Source organism: Penicillium chrysogenum, assembly GCF_028827035.1.
Source record: "Penicillium chrysogenum strain IBT 35668 chromosome Unknown utg000004l_segment0_segment0, whole genome shotgun sequence".
Taxonomy (NCBI): Eukaryota; Fungi; Ascomycota; class Eurotiomycetes; order Eurotiales; family Aspergillaceae; genus Penicillium; species Penicillium chrysogenum.
The window spans coordinates 4,952,881-4,968,691 of record NW_026622752.1 but is presented as its reverse complement, the minus strand read 5'-3'; the positions used below and the strand labels follow the sequence as shown (position 1 = coordinate 4,968,691).

General features: G+C 48.4%; 5 protein-coding genes across 5 annotated transcripts; 4 read left to right on the top strand and 1 right to left on the bottom strand.

Annotated features, from left to right (window-relative positions):
- Positions 1–1,820: 1,820 nt before the first annotated feature.
- gprM lies at positions 1,821–3,534 on the top strand (the record flags this gene model as incomplete). The annotated part of the gene is made up of 3 exons (XM_056713597.1): positions 1,821–1,989; positions 2,043–2,164; positions 2,251–3,534. The coding sequence occupies 3 exons, from the start codon at positions 1,821–1,823 to the stop codon at positions 3,532–3,534; spliced, it is 1,575 nt and encodes a 524-aa protein (XP_056567312.1).
- Positions 3,535–7,621: 4,087 nt separating this feature from the next.
- N7489_007846 (SH3 domain-containing protein) lies at positions 7,622–8,436 on the bottom strand (the record flags this gene model as incomplete). The annotated part of the gene is made up of 2 exons (XM_056713596.1): positions 7,622–7,930; positions 7,993–8,436. The coding sequence occupies 2 exons, from the start codon at positions 8,434–8,436 to the stop codon at positions 7,622–7,624; spliced, it is 753 nt and encodes a 250-aa protein (XP_056567311.1).
- A 1,915-nt stretch (positions 8,437–10,351) lies between these two features.
- On the top strand, positions 10,352–11,407 carry N7489_007845 (uncharacterized protein; the record flags this gene model as incomplete). Its single annotated transcript, XM_056713595.1, has 4 exons — positions 10,352–10,422; positions 10,497–10,514; positions 10,579–10,799; positions 10,854–11,407. 4 exons carry the CDS (start codon positions 10,352–10,354, stop codon positions 11,405–11,407), a joined length of 864 nt encoding a protein of 287 aa, XP_056567310.1.
- Positions 11,408–12,347: 940 nt separating this feature from the next.
- On the top strand, positions 12,348–13,652 carry N7489_007844 (putative mitochondrial carrier protein; the record flags this gene model as incomplete). The annotated part of the gene is made up of 2 exons (XM_056713594.1): positions 12,348–12,536; positions 12,600–13,652. 2 exons carry the CDS (start codon positions 12,348–12,350, stop codon positions 13,650–13,652), a joined length of 1,242 nt encoding a protein of 413 aa, XP_056567309.1.
- Positions 13,653–14,232: 580 nt separating this feature from the next.
- N7489_007843 (uncharacterized protein) lies at positions 14,233–15,436 on the top strand (the record flags this gene model as incomplete). Its single annotated transcript, XM_056713593.1, has 3 exons — positions 14,233–14,306; positions 14,356–14,586; positions 14,653–15,436. 3 exons carry the CDS (start codon positions 14,233–14,235, stop codon positions 15,434–15,436), a joined length of 1,089 nt encoding a protein of 362 aa, XP_056567308.1.
- Between the last annotated feature and the right edge of the window lie 375 nt (positions 15,437–15,811).

The following is a 15,811-nucleotide window of genomic DNA, read 5'->3' as shown; positions in this document are numbered from 1 at the left end:
TACCTGGGTTGGGAATAGAACGAAGTAGGGGAGTCTTGAGAGATGTGTATTTAGTTCTGATAGCAGCAGTTGGCCTGTTTGTATTTCGGCAGGACGAGGGTTATTTTGCAGTCTTTTTCTATCTTGTGGTATAGGATTGACTGTGAGTTGGTTTAATGCGGATAGGAGTAGCGAATCGGATAGCTCTAAGCTTGGAGCTAGCAGACATCATGTATGGAGTATAGGAAGAGTCCGAATTAGAAAGCTGGGTAGAACTGAGGTGACGAGGAGAACTAGGCTGTGATTCAATGTGGACATTTAACTGACTCATATGCTGTAAGTCAATGATTGTGATCTTCATAGAGAGCGAAAAACAAGAGTCAACGTTTGAGTGGTTTAAGAGTTGTGGCTGGCGCTAAGTGCGATGATCACTGGAGGATGCGGTGTGATCTGAGCATATAAGTAGTCGATACTGCGTAAATATGAACATCTTTCCTCTACGGAGTAGAGGGTTTTAGAGATGGACAGTGGGACTTGCTCAATATTGGGCCACACTGTATCCACACGTTAGGTAGGGACCTCCCCTTCTACATTATGTAATTCTGCCACTGTACCTAGGTAATGGTGTATTTTGCACGCGGTATGCTTAATAGGCAGGCGGTATATATAGATATCGGGTTGGTCCAATATTTAGGTGGTCAGCTACTCTATCCATAAATGAGATCTCATAGTTAGGTACAACATCAGGACCTGAACGAATTGGTGGTGGATGAGGATTCCGGGACTTTTACATGCAAATCATTCCACAACATTTCACAACTTCGCTGTGATAGATCGTCTGGCATACAGACATATATCATATAGAACTCAGTCAGCCACCCGATTGGACTTATGAATGACGAATGTCGGTGCTGATCACAGCGGTAGGTGGGTTAGTAATAATGATTGGGTGGATTAACGCGTGAGCTCTCGAGAAGGAACGTTATTGTGGGTGACACTGCCCACTCTGACTCTGACCACTCTGTGCGACGAGACACAGAATTTGATCTCCAGGGGTAAAAATGCAACCGAATCATGAAGAGGCGAGTACTTGGCAGACCTGCCGTCAGCTTGGGGCTGGACACTTGCTCGGAGGTATCTGTCAGCTGTGTACTCCGTCCGTAATTCCTAAGTATTGACTGCGTATGGAGCAGTGTAGATGCATATTTAGATCTATTAATTAAATCTCGATTTAACAATTAGCATTGTCTCCATTGTAGGCTGAAAAATAGTAAAAAGCACTAGCCACGGAAAGGGCAAAGCATGGGAAGAGGCTGAGTGAATTATATTAATTATTCCACAATGTAATATTATACCCGAGATACCCACACGGAGATTTACTCCGTACTCTACAGGTATTTAGTATTTAAAGGGAAGGTGCATTATGAGTCTTATCGTCCAAGGTTGTTATTATGACTTATGGCCTTCTAGATACGATCCTCGGTCAGTATCTTCAAAAGGTCTGTGTCTGTGTACTCCGTACTCCGTACTCAGTACGGAGTAATACTGTATGTACGTATTTTATCCCCCGCTAACCGACTTTGCCAAGGCTGAATTGAGTTCTGGAGGACCGTGGGTTGGACTTTAGTGCCTCGTGTGCCGGTGGGGCAAAGAACGGGGCCTTACAGAGTATCCAGTCCACGGGTCCCATGGAGTACGGAGTACCGTACATCGTACAAGTACAATTGTATACCCCCTTAAGTTCTCTATTTCTCCTGTCTTTCTCTTCGACTTATACTGTTCCTTTGCGATATCGCGCTGGCGCGTTACGGATTTGCGCAGGATATGCATATCTCGCCATCATGGAGCACGCCCTAACTGGACATTGCCCGTCTCCCTTCTTGCAGGAGACGCTATTCCCCGACGCCGGGGGATTTATCGATGGCCGTTATTGCCAGCAGATCACTCTCGGCAACAGCACTTTGTCCTGTTGCTTGCCATGTCCTCTTGCCGAGTGGAGGTATGACTCTGGTAAGTTCTGTGCTTTCCGGGTCTGTTTCCAAATCCTAACGCGGTTACAATAGACTTGGGAAATACAATTCATGCCACGAGTTGGATCAGCGTCGCCATTCTCCCTCTTTGTATCTTCTTGCTGATTTCCTACGCCGTGCTGCCTGTCAAATGGACTCACCGTCATTATCTGAGTGTCTGCTTTACGTTGGGGATTTGTTGCATGGAGGCAAGTCAGATGCTGGCGTGTGCTACGGACCTTCATAGCTAACTCCAATCTAGCTCGCCTTCATCATCCCCCTCGGCGCCAAACCAGACCAATGCCACAATGCGATCACCCCCAATGATATGCGCTCCGATCTTTCCTGCGCCTTCTCCGGATCTTTGTTATTATTTGGGGGCTGGCTAGTGGTCATATGGAGTTTCATCCGCACAATGGCTTTCCACTTACAAGTATGCTGGGAAAAGGTTCTGGGACCGAAGTTCATGTGGGCAGCCTTTGTCTGCGGATTCGGAATCCCAGCAATCGGACTGACGGTTATGCTGATCTTGACGGGAGTGTCATTCCGATTCGGCGATATCTGCCATATTAACGTAGACAACGGATTATACGACTACTGGATCCCAATCATGGTTTTCGCCGTCGCAGCCCTCTTCTTCCAACTATCGACAATGATCTACTGCATCCACATCTACCTCCGCTCCCTCTTCGACAAATCCGCCTCAACATCAGGCAGCTCCGGCGCAAACCTCCCGTCCTATACGGCCAGCATCGGCACCGTGACAGCCCGACAAGCCTACCGCCGCGTCCGCCGCGTCCTCAAACTCCAATGGCGCGGTATCGCCCTCACATCGATCATCCTCGGCAACGTAATATTCTTCGCAGTCGTATTCATCAACCTCGATAACGCCGTCGCGCCAACGGCAAAAAACGTCAAAGCCGCAAGCCCCTGGCTAATGTGCCTTGCTGAAACCGGCAACAAGGACCTCTGCCGTGAATACGCCTCAGCCATCGGCCCCAACGAAGCAACCCTACTAGCAGTCGTGTTTCTGCTCTCGCTCGTCGGCTTCTGGAACTTCATCCTCTTCGCCCGTCCATCCATGTTCGCCGGCTGGCTGGATCTATTCCGCCGCAAAGTGACACGCCGCCACGAGTTCGTCTCTGCAGATGCGACCACCCGCTACGCCGACAACAAGGGCTTCGAAATGCTGACTACATCTGTGAAATCACCCGATACATTCATGCGATCGCCAAGCCCTTCCCGAACAGGGCCAGACCGCAATGCTTTCATGCGCTCCCCGAGCCCTACACAAATGGGCCGGTCTGACCGCAGCGCTTTCATGCCCTCGCCGACGCCTACGCAGACGACTGGATACGGCCGCAGTCCGGTTGCCAGCCCCAGTCTAGGCTCCGAGCGCATTACTGTTACTCGCGAGGCACGCTATGTGCGTCCCTCGTTGAGCTTTTCCGGGCCTAGGCCGCCTAGCTCGTCACAAAGTGCTAGTGCACGCGAGTGGGATCCACAGTCTTCGTTTGCGCCAGGGTACGGGCGAGAACGAGTGTAATGTTTACTGAAATACGTTATGTTTTGCCCCCTCTTTTTTTTTTTTCTTTTTTTTTTTTCAATGTCCGAAAATATTTACTGTTCTATTTCTATGCTTTAGCCTATACCCTATTCCCCGTTTCCAAAAGATGGGAGGTTTACAAAAGGGATGTCCCAGGGGTTTCTCGACGGTGTTACAGGGGGCGTCTCACCATTTCTGAGTTAAGGCGTTCATGATTTTTGCAACTCCAACATGTATGTATCAATGATGTATGATGTGCCGATTTCATCGTATCCTCCACTTGGTATACGATATATAACTCTATTACAATTTATTTTGGATGGGCTCCACATTAAATACACTTTCCATATCCCGAAACTCGCTACCGAGCACATTCACATTGTCCATTGGGATCTCACGATGGCCATTTACTTTGCACCCGTCTCAATCTCAATTCCAATCTCAACCTTAACCACGATAATTCAAACGGGTTCGGTATGCCCGTGATCAGACGGTCACTGCATATTAAAATACCGCATATGCGCAAAAAGTGGTCCCACGAAGACGGCCCCAACCCATCCGTATTAGGGTACCAACAATACCGGGGGCAAGACTAATTCCCCTGCACGGGATTACGCACTCCACCACTTCCCGCAGGGACGGCGGTTTTGCCTCGTTAGGGCTAGTGTTTCGATATAGTTTCAGCCTGTAACGCGTGTATCCATGGATTCGTACGGAGTATTGCTGCATAGTAGTAGTACTACCGGCTATATGTGAGAGCGTTATTCCAAGGTTACTATACTAGCTACCTAGGTAAACCCTACTGCACACTACAGTAACAAACATCCCTGTTAGGCTTTCAGAGAACCCTTCTAGATCGTTGCTGGATGCATCGGGTGGAAACTCCGCGAGTATTCTGCTCTCGGGCCCTGGAGATTTAGTGATTATGTGAGATGCTTTATTCCGATTTTGGAAGGTTGTACCTACATAAGGGCATTCTTTAAATTGCGCCGCTGAATGGACGTCTCTTATGTATTTCATTTAGCTACATATGTACTCCGTACACCAAACCCTGTATAGACATGTATGGAGGACAGGGTCTGGGGTCGGGAAGTTAATTAAATTGCGTACATTGACAGGGTATGTGATAGCGAGGGGTACTACATGCACGTAGGGGTAGACTAGTATACGGCTGGTTTTCTAGTGGACGTTAATTTAAATACCACATGGCACAAACCGAGGAATGTCATTAACTTGATTTTGATATTCTGTCAAAACATTTCATATACAACATATTCCCTGCCAATGCTGTCATCTGTCATCCTGACCTCGGGAAAACTGATCTACGGGCCACGGTTCACGGAACTCCCCGCATCCCAACTCCGGCAAATATCCGGCGAACCTTCAACATCTCAAGGGTTCTGTTTCGAAGTACAGTGATCGACCTCTCTTGTGATTGTTCTAGTTCTGTTGGTCGGCGGATCTTACGGCCATCCGTCGTGAATGGTATGGTGATCTCACGAGAACTCCCGTTTGCGGGGTTGATCCACCGAGGTAGCATGTTCCCCAGACCAAACATTAGGAAGTAAGAAGTCGATATACGGAGCCAGGTGAGAACTGGCTCCAGTTACTCCACGATTCATGGAATTTGTGGCTGTTCATAGGCCAGGAGAGTGGTCACTTCGGCATTCATGGTACTGGTGTAGGCTGGCACGTGCTTTTGGTGGCGTACAGCTTCACATTACTCCATGCATACAACATATGATTGGAAATGCAGAATCCGGGGCAGACAGGGTTCGGGATTGTCCTTGAAATGGGGCCGCAAATGGCGGGGAAAGAGACCTTCCAAGGTTGGATCCTAATGTTCGCGCTATATGATGATCCGAGGTCTGCCATGTGATCATCAAGTTCCGGGGAAGCTTTATTTGGTTTAATTTGATTGGTAATGCTTTCCCACTGTATAACCTTCTAGAAAACAGATCTTAACGGACTCTATACAATCAGACGGTATCACGGGGTAACAAGTCACTTCTTTATCGTGGGATTCCATTTAGTAACTATACAGAATGGTACGCAGACGCATGTCAAAACTTGCTGTTGCATATCTAAGAGATAGCGATGCAGATGGCATGCGATAGAGAAGTGGTGTGATTATGAGGCTACTTAATGATTTTGTCTGTCAAAGAGATGGATGGGTTAAGTTCAAGGGTTTGTTATACCTAATATCATATATCGATCAAATGGCGGGTTGGAAGAGACAAGTGGATTACCTCCTTCCAATATCTAAATTCTTTTTACCTATACTCAGCTATATCGACTAGAATAAACAACGCCGGTTCCCTCTTGGGATACCACTACATCCCTGCATTCAACCCTTCCCAACTATGGCTGTCGTGTTCTCCTACCACCTCAATAGCTTGATCCAAGCTAAGAGTCTTATTGATCTTACGAAATAGCAAGGAAAGCTCATGGGGTAATACCTTGGAGCTAACTAGGAGGAGAAATACAGCATTCTGTAGCCGATAGGGAATCTTTTCGAGGCTACTATCCGAAAATAACCCAAAGTAACATTAGCCCTGAACATTTGGACGGGAAATATTGTAGTCAATGACATTGGCTTGTCATGCAGAGTAGCTCTGTCTGCAATGGCCTATTTTCAGACAGTACAATCACCTTTATGTATATCGCCACCTTCCCTCATTTTGTACACGAAAGCCGGAAATATACCTCCACATACATACATGTACCAATTAACGGCTGGCACTCGAGGTGTCCATTACTCAAATCATCACAGTATCTCAGCCAGACCCCTCTAGAAACATTCTATATCCGCATCCTAGCATACCCATACCGACACCCATCATGAAGTCTCAGGTCCGTATTCCCATCCGTAGCATCATACAGCCCATTATTAATGCCATCAACGTCTAAAGCGACTTCGTATCTTTTGAACCCAATCAGCGGACGACGTACTCGAACCGGCTTTCCCGTCTCGTCTATTCTTATCCGCTCGGTGCAGATCGATGGGTGTATAGCGATCAGTAGTCCGCATGTCGTAGCGAATCCGATCCAGAGACATGCTTTGCCGACTATTGGGAGGTAGTCGCTTATCCAGGCAAAAGTGAATGACCCAATAAAGATATATGGGTAGAAGAATCGTTTGTAGTATGGGATTGTGTAGTATATGTTGTATGGCTGTCGGGGGCGCTTGTGAGGTTTGTTAGGGAGTAGGTGGGTGTTGTCTGACATTTTGAATCTTTGGAGAAAGAGAAGGCCAAGTTAAGGAACGTCGGGGGCAACGACCAGAAAACGGGCCATTTTCACTAAGTACACAATTTTCGGGTAAAAAGGGCCAGACTCTCCACTACTTCAATGTTGTCTCAGGCAGTACATCACATCTTCATATGATCCTTGCTAAATACAAAAATCGCGCAGCCTGAGGCCTCTTTATTCCCACAATTCCTGCATTCAATCCAAAGACTGCCTTGGAAGGTTGCGGTGATGTCATATTATATGTAACGTTGTCAAAGTACCTAGTCCAGGCTACATGTACTATAGCAGTCACGCTATAAATTATCCAGGCTTTACTAGGTAATTGCTCCTATCTAGATGATCATCGTATTCGCGCTTTATCTACCGTCTCTTTCATATTATATCGTCTACGTTGGAAAGATAGGCCTTGTTTCGGGAAGCGAGAGTAATTCGAGGGATACTCGTCTAGATATGTTACGACACTGGTGATATCTTTGGATGAGATGAAGAGACGTCAAAATGCATGATAACTGCAGAAATAAAAGAAAGAGTTGTCGTACGGAAAAACCATTGAGATCTTAACAGGAACAATTTCTCGTTTTCCTCTCTCGGTTTGGCAGTTATGAGCAAAAATTAACTACTTTAGAACTGGCACATACATGACATGAGCGAGGAGCAGATATTAACCATCATTGCTTTTGCAAACCCCAAGGAGAGGGCAATGTCAAACGTCTGTATATTTCTCGTACTATAGGTAATAATAAAGCAACTCTTCATATTCTAACAATAAAGGCAGTCGAGAAGCCACAATGTCTAGTCAACATGATCCAAGCAAAATGCCAAAAACCATGTCCAACTACAGGCCACCAGCAGCACAAATCTTCTTGGCCTCAGCAACACGCTCCGAATAGCGACTCGGGTAGGCCGAGCGCTGCACCTTCTGGCAAAGCTTGCCAACCTCCATAGTCTTCCAACCGCTAATAGCCTTCATGCCCTTAAAGAACTGAGCCGCGGACTTGGCCGCATCCATATCAGCAGCGATGTCGGGGTAGTAAACAGCACGTTGCTGGAAGATTCCGACGCTGTCGTAGTCCGAGCCCACAGCATCATGGGGGTATTTGAGGGACTCGGGGACTTTCTTGTTGGCGTACATGAGCATATTAGACTGGGATAGTGTCAGTATTGTTCTGCGTTATATCGAAATTGAATGTGCATGTTAGAACTCACCTCGACAAGACCAGTGGCAATTCCAGCAAGACAGCCCTGACGACCCAGGTCTTCTTTCTTTGCTTCTCCGATGATATCCTTTGCATGCTTGGACTGGGTTGATGTGAGACCGGGCAGGTTTCCACTGCTGCTGTCGCCGTCATCATCGCCTCCGCTGCCGCTGTCACACTTCTTGGTGACATAGCTGCTGCTGCCGGTTCTGATGTAGTAGTCGGTAATGTAGCAGCCGTCCTCAGTCTTGTCCCAGATTTCGTTGCCGTTGACGGAGGTGCCGGCCGTCTGGCAGGTGATTGCAACGTCGGCTCCCTGCTTGTAGCTCTTGACTACAGAGTAGGAGGTTCCTGGACCAGAGCGGCAGTTGACACCGTCGCCGGTGATGGGGTAGGCATTGGCGATGGGTGTGAGGGCAGCAACTGCGAGTGCCACAACGGGAGTGAACATCATTTTGAATGGATGTTGGAGCTATACTTGAAGTATATTGCGAAGCTGAAGCTGGTGTTGCAGATGGAGCTTGCAGAGGAGCTGTTGTTGCGATGTTGTGAGCTGGTGGATAGAAGAGTTTGAAGGGAATCAGTGAGCATTTTATATCCTTGGGCTACTCATTCCTCGAGATCAGACCCTACATAGAAGAACTATTTTGTGCATTCTTGCTTGACTCGGACCCCACGGAGCTCGTATAATGATGCTGAATATAGAGAGATCTTCGATTCGTATTCGTAGTTTTTTTTTTTTCCTACAGGGCCCGTATCCAGGGCTGAGGTTGTATCAAATGAAAGTGACGAATCTACATTTGGAAAGGCCATGTCGTATAACCCCCACAGGGAAATCTCGTGTTATTAAAAGTCCGATGTTGTTAAGCTAGATCGAAACATCGGTCAAGCTTGGCGTTCGTGTTCCTGAAGATAATTGCCTCTCAGAGCGCAACGTGCCCGCCTAAAAATAGCAGGGCTATCCCGATATTAGCGTCGATTGTTGTAGATCACCCGTATTCAGATTATTCACTTCAGCTGATTCGTCTGTTATGTTCCTGGCAGATTTAGTGCATACTACATCGGAAAGTTAAGATTGTGAATGGTCTATAGGGATAAATTTAAGACTTGGGTATGCTTCCTGTACTTCGTTTCAGCTTTTGCACATGGATTAATTAGTACTAATCTCTGAGCGCAAGAAGGATTCGACAATAGAAACGTATCCGTCTTCTACGAGCCTTCGTGCAAGTTAAGCGTCGACCATTGGAACCAAGTTATGTGATGATGTCTACTTGTGTATGGAGTACGGAGTACTACGTCGCTAGTTAACTGAGTACACAAAGGAGCAACCGGGCTAAAGGAATAATTTCAACTCGCGATTTGCTTCCCAACAAGGTAGTTATTGCTCCGTGTCTCGGGTGATTTTCTTATCTCTTTGCTCCGATCGGCCTAAACAGAGCAAGCCTTCAGGGGTCAGCCACTTAGTAGTATTCCGAAGAAGCACCGAACGTTGACAAGGGCCTCTGGCCTTTGTAACGTGCCTCGGCTAATGAGGGTTGGCAATTTTGCTTGACAAGAATCGTAAGTACTTATACTCCGTACAGGCCTGCTGCTTCGTTTCAATTGGGAAGTCATGGATGAACCGAGTCTTAAGGCTGTGGGATATAAGTATAGCTCTTCCACCTGAGTCTATGTTGTTTATTCTTGTCGGGTTCCGGATATATTCCCAGCAGAACTTGGACTGTCCACGGGTGTGAAGGCCCAATTCCAGTACCTGATTAAGTCGCGTGTTCTCTAGTTCTTTTAACCACCCATTTCTTTACATCAGCGGCCTCCGCATCGGTGAACTGCATGGCGAAGATGGATTTCCGAACAATTTCGAACTGTGTTGAATTGAGTCGAACAAAAGATCAGCTTGAAGGATATATTGAGTACGTCAAGGCTTCTTTGGTACGTACTCAAAGGAAATGTGTGCTCTACCAAGATGTACCTTATACATGAACTATTGGAGAATCCTGCAAGTACATGCAAATGGCCGTTAGTGCTGAAACTGGATCTCCTCAAGCGGGTCGGTCACACCGACTCGACTCGAGGTTGAGACAGACATATAAACAAGGTCGAAGGTCGAACAGACAGAAGCAGAAGTAGAGAATAAGAAATACAAGCTCTATAGATGTCGAGTATATAGATGCTATAGATAAGAAATTGCATCATTCCCGAATACCCGACGTCACCAAAGGCGGAGAGGAAGGGAAGCTCAGTTGTGCGTCCACGGGTGAAGTCTCCCCGCTTCTCCCCCCAGCCACCTTCTTATCTGTCTTTCCACATTTTCTACTCTTACCTTTTCCTCATCTCCAATTTCATCATATTCTCCATTCTGTCAAAACGACATGGCTCCTCCTCCTCCTTCTGCAACCTTGCCTCTGGTTGAGAGACTCAAGGCCTTGGCACAGACCCTACAGTGCGTTTCCCTCCAATGCCGAAATGATACTTCAATGCCTTGGTTTCCAATACTAACGATATACCACATTACAGGTTTGCCTGGTTCGTTGGGTAGGTCAATTGCTAAAGCGCACACCGAAAGAGACCCCAATTCAGGGTTACTGACAATTTCTAGGCATGTGACACTTTTGCTCTCCGTCTTCCGCTACTCCCTGTCCTGCGTCTTCTTCAACTACTACTCCTCCTCGGCACAGATCGCCTACCGTCTGACCTTCATCTCGGCCGCCGTGACCTATGGAATCGTCGTGTACAAGGGCCACTTCGCCCGGGGTGTCCAGGGCAGCCCTCTGGCAATTGTGATGAAGCTCATCTCTGATGAGAATGTGCAATACCTCGGTGAGTGATCGGCGATGCGAGAAGGTTAAAAATTCAAGCTTATACATATTCTAGGGATGGCTCTGGTCTGGCTGTACTCGCGCCAGCTCATTCTGGCTCTTCTGCCTTTCAGCGTCTACTCGGTCTTCCACGTCGCGACCTACAGCCGCATGTACTTGATCCCTACCCTGCAGCCCGCTGCTCCGGCCGCCCCTACCTCTCCCACCTCCCCCAGCTCCAAGCCCGCTGTCAAGCAGTCTCCCCTTGCCGAGACGATTGGACGGTTCATCAAGCAATACTACGATGCTAGCATGGGTGTTGTCGCTACCCTCGAGATTGCCCTGCTGTTCCGCCTTGTTCTGTCCGCTATCACCTTCTCCAAGGGTAGCTGGGTGCTCCTGCTGGTCTACCTGTCTTTCTTCCGTGCCCGCTACGCGCAGAGCTCCTTCGTCCAACAGGCCGTCCGCCAGCTCACCGCCCGTGCCGATGCCGCCATCTCCCACCAGAGCACTCCTCCTCAGGTTCGCCAGGGCTGGGAGACCGTCAAGGGTATTGTGCGTCAGGGCTACGAAGCCACCGATATCGGCCGCTACGTCTCTGGCCCTACCGCTGCCAAGAAGCCGCAGTAAATGTCGCTATGGTGATGTGCCAGACACCTTTCTTTGCAAGCTGGGAGCTCATGGCGTTAGGAAAGAACGTGGGTTTTCGGTTTGCGAGATTTATGAACGAAGGTGGCTGGTGCGAGGCATAATATTACAGCTTTATCTTTCCCATTGGCATGTTCCCGCCTGAGCGAAGAACTTGGAGGATGTCGGAGGATGGGACGCCCGGGTCCCGACTGTAGAAAAGAGGCGGACGCGGAGGATTCCCGCCATGATGATGCTATACGCAACGACTTGTGTTTATTATTTCTAGAGTATTGCGATGCATAGTTTTGTATTTGCTTTCCTCTTGTCAACATACCTTGTTTCGGTTTCTCTTTATATCAAATTTGGAAATTTGTAGAAACCCGCTAAATATAGTAGGCCACAAACTGAAAGGGGTCTCAACCACTATAAAAGCAGGGTCCAAACAAACTGGACAAGGTGTAACTATGTCCAAGTTTGTTAGTGGACACGCACGAATATATTGTACCAGGGAAGTTCGTGGAGGATAGATAATAAGGACTAAAAAGCTCATTTGCGGGTTTATAAGAACCAATTATTTTGTGACCTTGCACATATTTGATTGCAGTCTCTCAGACTAAATCACGATGATTATTTATGCTATTCCTATACCTATGTTGTAGGTATCTCTCGCATCTCTCAGATGCTATGACGAAATCCCGTGACTCATGCCTGAGGCGACATATCGGGCTTGGCGGCGAAAATAAGCCGATCAGAATTTTGGCTGGTGGAACAATCGTCTCGCAAACAATACTAATCAATCCTTTCTCGGTCTCTTGTCACTCTTTCTTCCTATTACCTCCCAGGGGTGCTTCTCTCCCATCCACTCTCTCAGCACCCCCCCTAATCCCAGCCTGGTCCCGACCAGTACCCGCTTGGGATTGCAGTTTGGCATAATATTGTCATGAGCCTGACCTCGCGGGTGTTCGGCCTGTTCTCGACAGCGACCTCGGACTCAACAGCAGCGGTGGGGGACTCACATACCTCGACATGGACACAGCCGACCACGGGTGGAATCAATGATTCCTACCACACTGTTCATAATGACCTCGCGCTGTTGGAGGAAGAGGAGCCTCGGCCGCCATACCTACATGTACAATTGTCCCTAGCGACATCCCACCATTGCGCGAGGGCTGACCTGATTTCAAAATTATAGGCGATGTTGGCTGGTGGTACCGGAGGAACATGTGGCGACATGTTGATGCACTCATTAGACACAGTCAAGACCCGACAACAGGGCGATCCGACCTTTCCGCCCAAATATACTTCGATGGGTCAGTCCTATTCAACAATTTACCGCCAAGAAGGATTCTGTCGCGGATTATATGGAGGAGTAACACCGGCCCTACTCGGCTCGTTTCCCGGCACCGTGATCTTCTTCGGCGTGTATGAATATACCAAGCGCTTGATGATCGACTCTGGGGTCAACCCCAGCATCGCCTATTTATCAGGTGGTTTCTTTGCCGACTTGGCTGCATCGGTTGTCTACGTGCCATCCGAGGTGCTGAAGACGCGACTCCAGTTGCAGGGCCGACACAACAACCCGCACTTCGACTCGGGCTACAACTACCGCAACATGCGAGATGGGTTCCGTCAGATCGTCCGCCTGGAAGGAATTTCAGCGTTATTTCACGGCTACAAGGCTACAATCTTCCGCGACCTCCCATTTTCGGCGCTCCAATTCGCATTCTACGAGAAAGAGCAATCAATGGCTAAACAATGGGTTGGCAAACGGGACATTGGACTGGGATTAGAGATCTTGACAGCCGCCACCGCTGGCGGTATGGCTGGTGTGATCACCTGTCCCATGGATGTGGTCAAGACTCGCATCCAAACCCAGCAAAACCCACCAGAGCCCCCATCCGGTTCTTCGGGCGCCAAACATAATGTCGAACACATACCGAAAGAAAGCCCACGGCCACACGCACCGGCCTCATCACATTCCCACCCTTCCCGGGCACACTCGCGACCAATCTCCACATCAGGGGCAAGCACAGCGATCCCCCCACCGGGTACGCCGCGACTTGACACTTCCTCCGTGTTCACGGGGTTGAAGATGATCTACCGAACGGAAGGTATTGCGGGGTGGTTCCGCGGCGTGGGCCCACGCGGTGTGTGGACTAGCATCCAAAGCGGAACTATGCTGGTTATGTATCAGTACCTGCTCAAACAACTCGAGGCTTACCAGATTATGGAAGGGTCTCTGTAAGGCCTTACATCTAACTGCATGCATTTCCAAGGCTTCTGGTTTTCTTTCTTTTTTCGTCATTGGGATATGGGGCGTTGGATTTCTTTGTCCCAATTGGGGATGTTATGACCCTGCTTTGAGCACTTTGTATACTGTGTACCCTACTCTGTGATAGATTATTAGACTGGCTACGGCCTCCTGTACCATAACTATTCTTTTCATCCCCATATTATACATATTATACATATTTTGGCATATTGCAGGTTCTACACTCCGATTAGATGTGATATCTTTGCTGATATCCAAGCAAACAGCGCAGACTATATAATTCATTACAAAAAGAAACATAGAACCTTTCTACTATGCAACCCTGGATACATATTCTTAAAAAAAGACCTAAAAAAAGAAAGTAAAAAGCCCAAAGAAAACGGGAATGACACTGAACAAAGGGAGTGAACGCGCTAAACCGTGTTTTGTTTTGGGCGATCGGCGGATGTAAACAATTACCGGCCACTCCCCTCCCTTGCATCTTCTTTCCCCCCAGTATTTACTTTCTTATTTGACATTGGTCCAATTTCTCACAGTTGATATCGGATACATTATGTCTCTTCCTTATCTCAAGTCGCTGAAAAAGTCTGAGTTGGCCGAGTTGGCCGATCAGACCGAGCTGCCACAGTAAGAACGAATGCGATTGTCGCATAGACCAAGCTGATCGAATCTATAGCTACGATGACTATAACAAGAACGATCTTGTCGTAGTTCTGGACAGACATCTCCGCGAAAACCGCTCTATATTCTCCGGACTCAAGAGCCTCTCTGAATACTACTCGCGCCTGGCCACCCCACCCCGCAGAGGATCGCCAGTGAAGCGCGAAACCGCGCGAACCCCAGCGCGCACTCCAGCACGCCGCTCTGCGAAGAAGGAAGTGAAGGAAGAGGAAAAAGAAGAAACTAGGTAAGAGCGCCCGTAATGCGCTACGGCATCTATCGCTGTCAACGCACATACTAACCTACGGACTAGCGAGGGTGTGGAAGAACCCATGCCCAGCCCAGTTGTAGTCAGCCCGACTCCCGCTGCGGCGCGCACGAGCACTCGTCAGTCGGCGCGCCAGACACCCCGCCAAACGCCCCGCCAACCAGTTCTCGCTACTGTCGTAGACCCAGAGCCATCACTGCCCGCATCTCCCGCTGCCATCACCGAAGCCATCGATGCGCAGACGCTCAAGTTGCGCGAGAGCCTTGAGGATGTCTGGACTGCGTCCGGCTTGGTAGACCGCGCGCATTCCCTGCGAGCAACGCTGAGCAGTGTGAAGGCGGTTGAGATCATCGTGCTTCTGCTTGAGAGCGGCAGTCTTGCGAAAGAGTTGATCCCGATACGCTACCTTACTACTACTCCTCCTGTGCAAGCCGCGCAGATTCCTGCGATTCCCATCCGCGTCCCTGATCTATTTGTGTTCTTGGAAGGAGCATTCTGGGCGCCGTTTTCGCTTTGGTTCCTTACTTGTCTGTTTTTGCCTTTGATTTCTGCCTACTTTATCAACTTGAGCTGGAAGGCTTCTAGCAGTGCGCGTCGCACCCGGTCTGCGCCTAGTCTCGCCCAGTTTGATCCGTTGACTTTCAATATCGTCAAGGCGTTGCTGGTGCACATTGTCTTTGGCAAGGATTTCGACTTCTTTGGTTTCTATAGCGGGTATGCTATTGGGAAGGTCGTTGACTCTGTCCCTGGTGGAGACCTTGGTCTTTTGACCGGATCCGCTATCGGCGGTGTTAGTGCTCTGTACGAGGCTATTCTGCACCGCCCGTGAGGTATGAATTTTGTGAGGCTGTACAGTTCGAGAGGTTATTCAGTGGTTTTGGATGGTTGTTATTCTATTCGTCTCCATGGTTGTTTTTTTTTTTTATTATTTTCTATGGGTTCAAGTTTTAGTCACTGGTATGTGGTTTATGCGATATGCGATATTGGGTTTCCTTTGCCTTCTCTTTCCCCTGTCTTGCTGGGTCTCTCGTTCTAGCCAGAGATGGCGCCTTGGGGTTTTTATTCTGGTCCTTGTTCTGATCATCTTTTTGGGAGGCTCTCCCCTGTTTTTCTCTCCTAATGACCGATTCTTTATTTTCCAGTCTGTGTCAGGGGTATGGAAGTGTAGAAGTATATGTATAGTCGAGTCTATCCATCCTGTGGA